Below are 9,489 nucleotides of genomic sequence, written 5' to 3'. Positions count from 1 at the left end.
AAGAACGGAGAATACGAGCACGGTGAATAGCAGCGTGCAGTGATGGAGTGCAGTGGCACTTAAACACCCAAGTACAAAACCGAAACTTGCTGTTTGCAGCTCGCAGTGAGGCAAGGAGCTGGCGGAAAGCTGGGAGCAGTGCTGGCATCGAGCTTCAGCGTGGAAACAGCAGGGGCTGGTGCTGACCCACGCGTGGGGGCAGCGGGGGCTGCGAGTCCCTGTTCAGCCCCCGCTCACCTTCCTCCCCATCGCTCCCCATCCCAAATGCCACCCGTGCCAGGCTCGCAGCAAGCCCTAGAGCAGCAAGGTTTCCTTCCCACGCCGAGCACAGCTAAATTAGGGTGGGAAGCCCTTTGAGCAGGAAAGGGCAGGAGCCGTCCTGGGGACCCCAGCAAGGGGACACACAGGCAGGGAGGGGTTCCCCATGGAGGTGTCAGGGGAACAGGTAGACCTGGAGGGATGCGCTTGCTGAGAGCAGGGGGCAGCTTGTATGGGATTGCTTGGTCTTTGTCCGTTTTTTTTACGCCTGTGGCTTTTGAAGGGAATCCTTAATTCCGGGGAAGCAATTTACCCGATGCTTCATTTCCCACGAGAGGCTGCAGCTCGCTGCTAAACCGGTGACATTAATACCAGCGGACCTTGGGGATCTCATGGATGAAAACCATCTTCCCGGGTCCCAGCTGGCTTTCGGAGCCCTTCCTGGGCTCCGGGGGGGGGGGGAAGGCGGCGGGGAGCGGGGCCGGGCTCCTCCCCGGGGCGGGGGGGGCCGGGGCCGGGCTCGCCCCGCTTGAAGGGCGGCCGCGGGGCAGCGCAGGGCGGCGGAGCCGAGCGGAGCCGGGCGGCGGTGAGCGGGGCTCGGGGGGCTCCGGTGGGCGAGGGGGTCCCGGGGGCTGCCGGCACCGGAGCTACACCGAGGGGGGCGAGGGTCGGTGGGGTGAGATGGGGGCTGCAGGGGACGGGGGGCTGCTTTGGGAGGTGCCCCCCCGTGCGGGGATGGGGTCGTTTTGTTGGTTTTTTTTGGGGGGGGTCGCTCGTTGGGTTGCAGCAGCCCCTGGGCTGTGTGCAGGAGGGAAATATTGATTGGGAAATAGCCGCGGGGAGGTGAGCGCTTCGGTGATCTGCTGCTGTGCTAAAGCGGTGAATGGATATTTGCACAGCGAGATGCAAACCCGACCCGGAGGCTCAGCTGGGGGTGCTTTTTGGTTTTAGGAGTGCTTCTAGGTGTCCCCTAGCAGCCCACAGCGGTGTTGTAATCCTGAATTTTAAGCCAGGTTAGGCAGACGCTCCAAATGGTGTTGGGGAATGCGATCCGCAGCAGGGCTGCCTGTGCTCTGCAGCCTCCAGGAGCGGCTCCTGCGAGACTCAGCTTTAGTCCCCGGAGGAAGTAAAAGTTCATCAAGCAGCTCGGCCCCGCTGAAGGAGTGATCACAAATGTGGCACGGAGATTATATAAGACGGTTCATCTAAGGAGCAGATGGTGGCAGAGATCTCCTGATTATCGCTCAGACGGCAGGGCTGTGCCGGCAGCCCCAGGGGCGGCTGCTGCGAGCCCAAACTTTTGCAGGCATCAGCCCCGGTGCTGTCCCGGCAGGCAGGGGGGACCTGACCCTAAAAGTGCCCTGGGGAGACCCAGGTCCCTCGCTGCCCGGCCCCCCCGGTGCTCCTCTGCGTTTCCTAGCAGGGCTCTCCCCCTCCTCTGAGCTTTGTGTGACACTTGCAGGGATGGGAAACGGCTCGGCTTATCCACTGGGTTGTCCACGCAGCCTGCTTTGTCCCATTTTCTGCTCATTCTTCAAAATAATCTTAACTGCGTGGAGATGAAAAACCTGTAAAGTGCAAAAAGATCATCCCAGCCTCTTAATCTCAAATATCTTGAATAGTTTTCTGTGTCTGAGAAAGAACTGATATGTGATGCCTCAGTAAGTGCAGAGATTTTATCTATATGGGTTTTCATGAGCTAATTGAGGCTAATGTGTTCCTGCAGTGCACTGCACAGCAGGGTTTTGCTCGGCGGGTCTGCTTCCTAGGCATTAAAGCAGGGCAAGGGCAGTGGCAGTAAGAGCTTGAATACCTGTCCAGATAATTCTGGCAGATGAAAACATGCAATAGGGATCGTGCAGCTTTTTTTTCAGAGAATAAACTACCTGCCACTCCCAAATAATTGGTTAAAATTACACAAATGTTACCACAAACTTAATTTCAGCCCTATCTTGGAGATTTTAAAAAACGATTGGAGTGATGCTCTTGTCATAACCTGAGCCCCAAGCCTCCCAGGCAAGGGAGGATGGCAGAGGTCTGGGCTGAGGTCTGAATCCTGCCACTGCCACACCGGGCTGTGAGAGTTCAGGGAGGAGAGGCTGCAAACTGGCTGCCTCTCAGATTAACAGGTCCTTTGTAATGAGCACTGCCAGATAAACTTCGTCTATGCAATCTAAGGCGAACCGTAAATGATGAGGTGTAATGATCTGTGACTTCTGATGGAGCTGCACTGAGCCTTGGCTGCCTCTCCTGCCCAAACATCTTTGTGCAGCTGCTCACTTGTGTCCCCATAAGTGTCCACGAACGGACCAAGGGGAAAAAAATGTGCTCTCTTGTGCCAGATTTTGCCTCTGCTCCCATCTCTGCAACCTTGCTGGCATTTTTGAGCTTTAATGTGTTTTGCATGTTGGAGATAATCAGAGGATTGTTTTAAGTGCATCGTCTCCCAGATAGCTGAAACCTGTCTGAAAGCTGGAAGCCTCAAGCACCCCAGAGTGGTTCTGGATTCCCAGAGTATCCCAGGGAGAGGGGGAGAGGCTGAGGGCATCCATCTGCACTAATGCTGCCTGGCTATTTTCAAGGATGAAAATACGTACCACTGAAAATCAGTTTTGAGCACAGACATAGTGTGGGTTCTCGTAAGTGATATTGTCCTGGCTGTTGTCTTCATTGTTTTTCTTCAAGTCATGGTATTTCGGTCGGCAGGTGTCTCGCAGTGCTGATCACTGGGGTTTTAGATATCTCCAGCTGAAAGTGAGGTTGTGTGTCTGAGACATCAGAAATTGAAAAGGAATGGGAAAATTACGCAGGAGTGAAACACCTCTTGCTCCCTCTTGCTGTACTTTAAGACACCCCAAGTTAAGAACGCCTTGTCTCGCTGTGCCCAAATGAATATCTGAAGGAAATGGTAAAATTTTCACAAAAGAATGGCTGATGCCATTTGAAAACAGAGCCCTGGCCATAGGGTCAGCTGTGGTGAGGAGCCCCAGTCCTGCTAATGGCTGTTGGAGCAATGTGAAAAGCAAACCCAAGAAGAATCCCATGGGTACTGATGTCTGCAGACCAAGCAGGCTGTCCTGCCTTCAGAAGCAAGGAGCCTTGCCACAGCCCCCTGCTCTGCACGCCAGTGAGCCCTGGTGTGTCCTGGCTGCCACTGATCATCTGTGTTTGTCAGATGTAATGGGCATTGCCTTTTCCAAAGCCAATAACTACACTTACTCATTACCGTAGCAAGTTTTAAAAATAGTGCTACCTGTGAGCAGAGGAGAGCAATGCAGAATTTGGGGAGCTGACAAGCATCTCTTATCAGAAAGTGCCGTGGCCACCTTTGTTGCCCCTTTCTGCTGTTTTTCTGCTGCTTTAGTTTGCAGGCAGTTGGAACCTCTCGGTATTTTGGTGGAAGGAGGATGCAGCCAGTACTGAGGACGTATGAAAATGTGACCCTCACCTTTACGCCACCAGCTGTAGGTGCCAGCTGTGGAGCAGCGGCTGTGCTGGATCATTATAATTATGTGTAATTAATTGTGTAACATTGGTCTGTGCAGAGCCACATCCATTTTTAGCTGTTCTGTCCTTTAAGAGAGAGGTGATAGGTCTTTTCTCCTATTTCATAATATTTTATTTTTGTGTGCTGCTCTAACATAACTGACTCCAACTGTAGTACAGCTAACTCTAATATAATGATAAGTGACTGATTTTTTTCATCTATAGGCCTGAAATTCATCGCCAGCCAGCCAGTGCCTCCCCCCGTAAAGATGACCGCGCTCTTCGACAACTTGTCGTGCCATCACTCCATTGACGACTTCCGAAACCGCGTGTACTCCACGCTGTACTCCATGATCAGCATCATGGGCTTCGTCGGCAACGGCGTGGTGCTCTACGTCCTCATAAGGACGTACCGGCAGAAGACGGCCTTCCAGGTGTACATGCTCAACCTCGCCGTGTCCGACTTCCTCTGCGTGTGCACCCTGCCCCTGCGCGTGGTCTACTACGTCCACAAGGGGAACTGGTTCTTCAGTGACTTCCTCTGCAGGGTCAGTTCCTACGCCTTGTATGTCAACCTGTACTGCAGCATTTTCTTCATGACTGCAATGAGCTTCTTCCGCTGCATAGCCATCGTTTTTCCAGTCCAGAACATCAATTTGGTCACGGAGAAAAAGGCGAAATTTGTGTGCGTCGGCATCTGGATTTTTGTTACCCTGACAAGCGCTCCTTTCCTGCAAAATGGGACCTATCAACATGGCAACAAGACCAAGTGCTTCGAACCCCCAGAAGACTCTAACAAGACAAAGCTGGTTGTGATCCTGGATTTTATTGCCCTCTTTTTGGGTTTCGTTTTTCCCTTTATTGTCATAACCATCTGCTACACCATGATCATAAGGACCCTGCTGAAAAATTCCTTGAAGAAGAACCAGGCCAACCGCAAGAAGGCCATCTGGATGATCATCATCGTGACAGCCACCTTCCTGGTCAGCTTCACCCCGTACCACATCCTGCGGACCGTGCACCTCCACGTGCTGCGGCTGAAGAGCGCCAGCTGCGAGGACACTGTGTACCTCCAGAAGTCGGTGGTGGTGACGCTCCCCTTGGCCGCTTCCAACTGCTGCTTCGACCCACTTCTCTACTTCTTCTCGGGGGGCAACTTTCGGAAGAGGCTGACCACGTTCAGGAAGGCTTCCTCCTCCAGCATTACACAAGCCTTCAGGAAAAAGTTCTCCATAAAAGAGAAGGATGATGAACCCTTCGGGGAAAGCCAAAGGGAGAACGGGAACGCCTCCGTGGCCACGTCGTAGAAGGGCGACGCCTTCGGGTAGGATCTCAGATGGGCAATGGTGATCTCAAAACTGTTCCAGGAGACACAATCAAGGCCCACAGGCCTTTTTCACGATTATATTTGTAGTAATAACGGTGGACAGTCTCTGATTTATGCTGTTCTGCTGCAGTGCGGTGGAGCTGACGGCCCCTGCGCTGCTGCTTGGGCACGCGCAGCCACCTCACATGGAGGAGGCACCGGCCAGCAGCAGTAAACTGTTGATCCGATGATAAGTTCATGTAAACACACTTTTCAAAGCCTGTATCGTGTTTGGGAATTCTCTTCGTTTCACAAGTCTGCAAAGAGCGCTAATTCTCTGAGTCAGTGGGAAATGTAAACACAACATTTGCTGGACGCCGCACACGGGAGCTGCTGACACATGAGGAGGGCAGAGTTTTCATTGAATCTTCAAACAGACGCTAAATTATTTACACAGCAGAGGTCAAGATAATTCCTGCCCTGCTCCCAGCTGCTTCGGCTTTGGACTTCAGGTTTCAAAGAGAAGTACATGTGTGAGGCTTGCAGGATGGGTGCCTGGGTCTGTGAGCCCAGCAGTCCCATCCAGACAAGCAGCACCCTGGGCACGCTCTGGTTTGCAGCAGATCTGCAAGGGGGTTGAGCAGCGGGGTGTGCGGCCAAGCTCCTTGGCAGAATTGGCTGTGATGTTAGGCTTGGATACATCTCCTGTGTCTTGGCTGTGCCTCGCTGCTGCTGAGCAGGGGCTGTTTCTGCAAGGCTCCAGTGAAGGCAGCCAAGGCAGCATGTCTTGGTGTTGCTGCACCCCCTTGGGCTCTGCCTGGGGGGAGAGCATCTCTGAATCCCTAGAAAAATGCTCTTTGTGGGAGTAGCTTTAAAATTATGGTAGCCTAACATGTGTTTGAAATTTATTTCAATAGGACTGGTACTGTAAGTGATAGCTGCAGGATGCAGGTTATCACTCCAATTCTTCAGGAGTTTTACCTAAAAATAGCCTATTACTATTTAATTTTTTTTTTTCCTTTTGGAAATATTGACTAAGTTAAAAAAAAAAAAAAAAAATAGAAATCATACTTTAAAAATAGCCAAATATGACTGAAAGGTGGTCCCATTCGGGAGTGTTCATCTTGCTGACACCTTGCAGAAGAGATGCAAGCCAAGGCACTTGGAGGGATCTGAGGAGACAAGGACATGAAGAGCCTGAGTGCCGGGTGTCAGTCAGGAGCCCAGATGAGGCTTGACATGGTGTCAGCTTGAGTACGGCGTGATGAAAAACCAGATAGGACTCGGTTTCATTTGTAATGAGAAATTTCCAAATCCTGTCCATAAGGAAGCGTTCCTGTGGTTTTCCAGTAAATCCACTGTAAGTGAAGCCAGTTCTGCCTTTCTTTTAGTGGAGCAAAGTTCAGCCCAGGATGCATGATACGTGAGGACAGAAATAGTGTCTTAATCCTAGCAGAATTCTGTAGCTGGAAAACATGGCTCATAACAAATAGGAAATATGTTTTAGTGTTGTGGCATTTGTGAAGCTCCTTGATGTCTTAAATAAAGCAAATTGTTTTAATACTGTAAAATAAGAGTGAGCAGAAGGCTTTGGACTGGGAAAGGAGGGGGCTGCTTGAGATTATTGTTACACCTACAGGGAGGAGTAGGTGTTTGCTCTGCACACCACAGACTGCAAATCCCTGGGTCTGCAAAAGACATTTGAAAAAAAAAAAGAAAATTCACCTGCAGAGCAATTCATGGATGGGAAGTTTCAACAAGACCAGAAACATCTTCAGAAAATGTTCAAGATCTACAAAACGTGAAACAGATTGTGTGGAGGAGCTACAGCTCCCCCAAGCCCCCCTGGAGGGCACAGCTCCCACTGCACTGGTGGAACCACAGACTGCTGGGGGAGACCCGCATCGGCAAACACTTCTGTTTTAAGGGCAGCACGGAGCACGATAGCTGGGTCCCAAATCCCTGAAGGCATTGTGTAACTGTGAATAGAAATCACCGTGATAAACTGAGTTTTGGAATATGTAGAAATAACATGTACCTTCGCCAGTTTCAAAGTATTGTGTACAGTAAAGCTATATATATATATGTTGCAAAGCATTTTTATTATGCCAGAGATCTTTTTTTTTCATTGTTTTTATTTTTTTATGAAACAACGAGTATGACCAGAGAAATGACAGTGGTTTTTTGTTTGTTTGTTTGTTTTTGTATAATAGGAAAGACTGTATTTTAAAGAGGGCTGCTGAAAATTAAATGGAAATGTTGCAAGTTAAACTTGAAGAACTTCTGTTTTCCGTGTCTTGTTTTAAACCCGCTGCATGCAGATCCTTCTCCCCTACAGAAGGTTTCTATCAGTTCACAGCACTAGGGAGCAATATTCCCACAATAATCATTAGTAATGATGCAATAAAGCCGTAGCAGCACAGAAGCTGGTGGAGCAGTGCCTGGAGCCTGCTGAGAAGCTGGGGGCTCGTGGCCCCGGCTGTCGGGGTGCTGGAACCACAGGAGGGAAGCGATGCTTTGGTGAGGACGATGTAGCTGGGAGCCTGGCATGTTTCTGTGCAAAAAAAGCCCAGTGAGAAGGATGTTTTCGGTTTAGGATTTCCCAATGTACGTGCCAGCTCTGGCAGCTCGTCCCGTTAAGGGGGCAGCTTCGCTCTGGGAGAGATGCGCGGCCGCTGTCCTCTGCTGCCCATGGCCCAGGCGGCAGTGGTGGAACTGGGAAGAGCAACTGCAGCTGAGTCTGGGGTCCGGGTCAGAAATGTCTTTGAAGGGAAAGTGCGGTGGTGAGCTTCTTGCTTGAAACTGGACTTTTTTTTTTTCTGTTGCATATGCTGCAATTCGTGGAGCAATAGTGTCACCTAGTGCTTCGTCATCCCTGTGGCTGCTGCCTGCTGCCTCATGCGGTTTCTCTTTGGTTCTGACACGCAAGGCAGCTCCTCACCTGTCTGGCTGCCTCTGTTCCTGTTTTCCTCTGGTGTTAATCATCTTCAGTTCCCCCCTTCCCACCCATTCCCACATTTTATTGAATAATCCTGGGGTTTTCCCTCTCCACCTCCGTCCTGTTTTTCCTGGGCTTCCTGGAGGGCTGCTTGGGCAGGGCAGGCTCGTTGTGGGACATTGCCTGCAGGAAGAGGAATAACTGCCTTTAACGTGGGGATGGGAGCATTTTGCATCTATGCAGCGTGGAGCCACACGGTGCCAAGTCCCCATGGCACGGGCACTCCAACCTTGGCATTCGGCAGTAAATTGCCCTTGCCTACCTCTTAGCAAAGGGAATGGTCCAGCCTTTCCCTGGTGCACTGACCTTTCCGTGGCTGGTCTGGCAAACAGCAGTAATCCCTGAGCTAACACAAGGCTCAGCAGGTACATCAGGCACCTGTGCTGGTACACGTCATGCTGCACCATTTCTGTTTGCTCCAAGATGGAAAAAGCACTGGAGCATCGTACAGACTCCCGGCCAGCTGCCTTGTCGTTTCTGGTTGCGACTTGCTGGGGACACGTTGCCAGCCCTAAGCACTCAGAAACCTTGGCTCAAGCCTTGCAAATCCCAGCTGCCCTAATACTGTTTTGGCTCGCTTTTTGTTTGCTGTTCTGTGCCTGTGCCTGTAGGGTGCAAGCAGGTAACATCTTTGGGCTCCACTCTGCAACAGCTGCAGCTTGGGATATGTTTTTTTTTATTATTATTATTATATTTTTTTCTTAAAGCAAACTGAGACTCATTCTAAACAGTCTTCTTCAGGAGTTTGGGTTTAAAAGTTGTGGGAAACTGAAGCATCAGCCTCTCAGTTTAAATTCCCATGAATTATTTGCTGAAGCATCATTGTATGTAGAGGTGTAGCTTAACCGGTCAGAGAAATAATTGTACTTCTCAGGCTCAGAGACATGGAGGGAAGAGAGCTGCAGAGACCCTTAATGCAAAGAGCAGGACGCAGAGTTAGGCTGACTTAGCAATAGTAACCACTGCTGGAAACACCTGCGTTGGTGGCAATGTCTGCTCCACACCTCTGCTTTTAGCCAGCTTAAGTCAAGCCACTCAGAGAAAGTGCGTGTGCATTTAAATTACACATGGGGCTCAGGCAGTGCAGTCACTACATTCTGTACACTAAAGTGTGAAGAGATTAAAAGTGTATTAATGGTTAAAAAATAATAATTAGGTGCCCTGAACCACTTTTCTTACTGCTGGGTGCCTGTAAGTGTGTGGAGCATCTCCTGAGCAGCGCTCAGAGCGTGCTGCCTCACCATGCACAAACAAACGGTGCTTCGAGTCAGACAGTGCTCACTCCCCTCCCAACAGCCCTTGGTTACCCATTTGTGGAGGGGAAAAAAGAAGCAAAAATATATATATAGTATATATTTTTAAAAAGGCAGCTCTCAGCTGAAGCCTGTTCTGTGTAATGGTATATATAACCTGCAGGTGTGAGCATACACAAGGGCTGAGG

At 50.4% G+C, this 9,489-nt stretch overlaps 1 protein-coding gene across 1 annotated transcript; it reads left to right on the top strand.

The window, feature by feature from the left end:
• Positions 1-787: 787 nt before the first annotated feature.
• On the top strand, positions 788-6,810 carry CYSLTR1 (cysteinyl leukotriene receptor 1). The gene is made up of 2 exons (XM_084535106.1): positions 788-844; positions 3,970-6,810. Exon 2 carries the CDS (start codon positions 4,014-4,016, stop codon positions 5,049-5,051), a length of 1,038 nt encoding a protein of 345 aa, XP_084391232.1. The 5' UTR covers positions 788-844; positions 3,970-4,013; the 3' UTR covers positions 5,052-6,810.
• The last annotated feature ends 2,679 nt before the right edge of the window (positions 6,811-9,489 follow it).

The sequence above is a fragment of the Aythya ferina genome (genome assembly GCF_964211825.1).
Source record: "Aythya ferina genome assembly, chromosome: 13".
In the NCBI taxonomy this organism is placed as follows: Eukaryota; Metazoa; Chordata; class Aves; order Anseriformes; family Anatidae; genus Aythya; species Aythya ferina.
The sequence above is the reverse complement of the archived record's forward strand: the minus strand, read 5'-3'. Positions and strand labels throughout refer to the sequence as shown.

Coding starts and splice junctions, on each gene's coding strand:
- CYSLTR1 (XM_084535106.1), top strand. CDS start 4,014: ATGACCGCGCTCTTCGACAACTTGTCGTGCCATCACTCCATTGACGAC.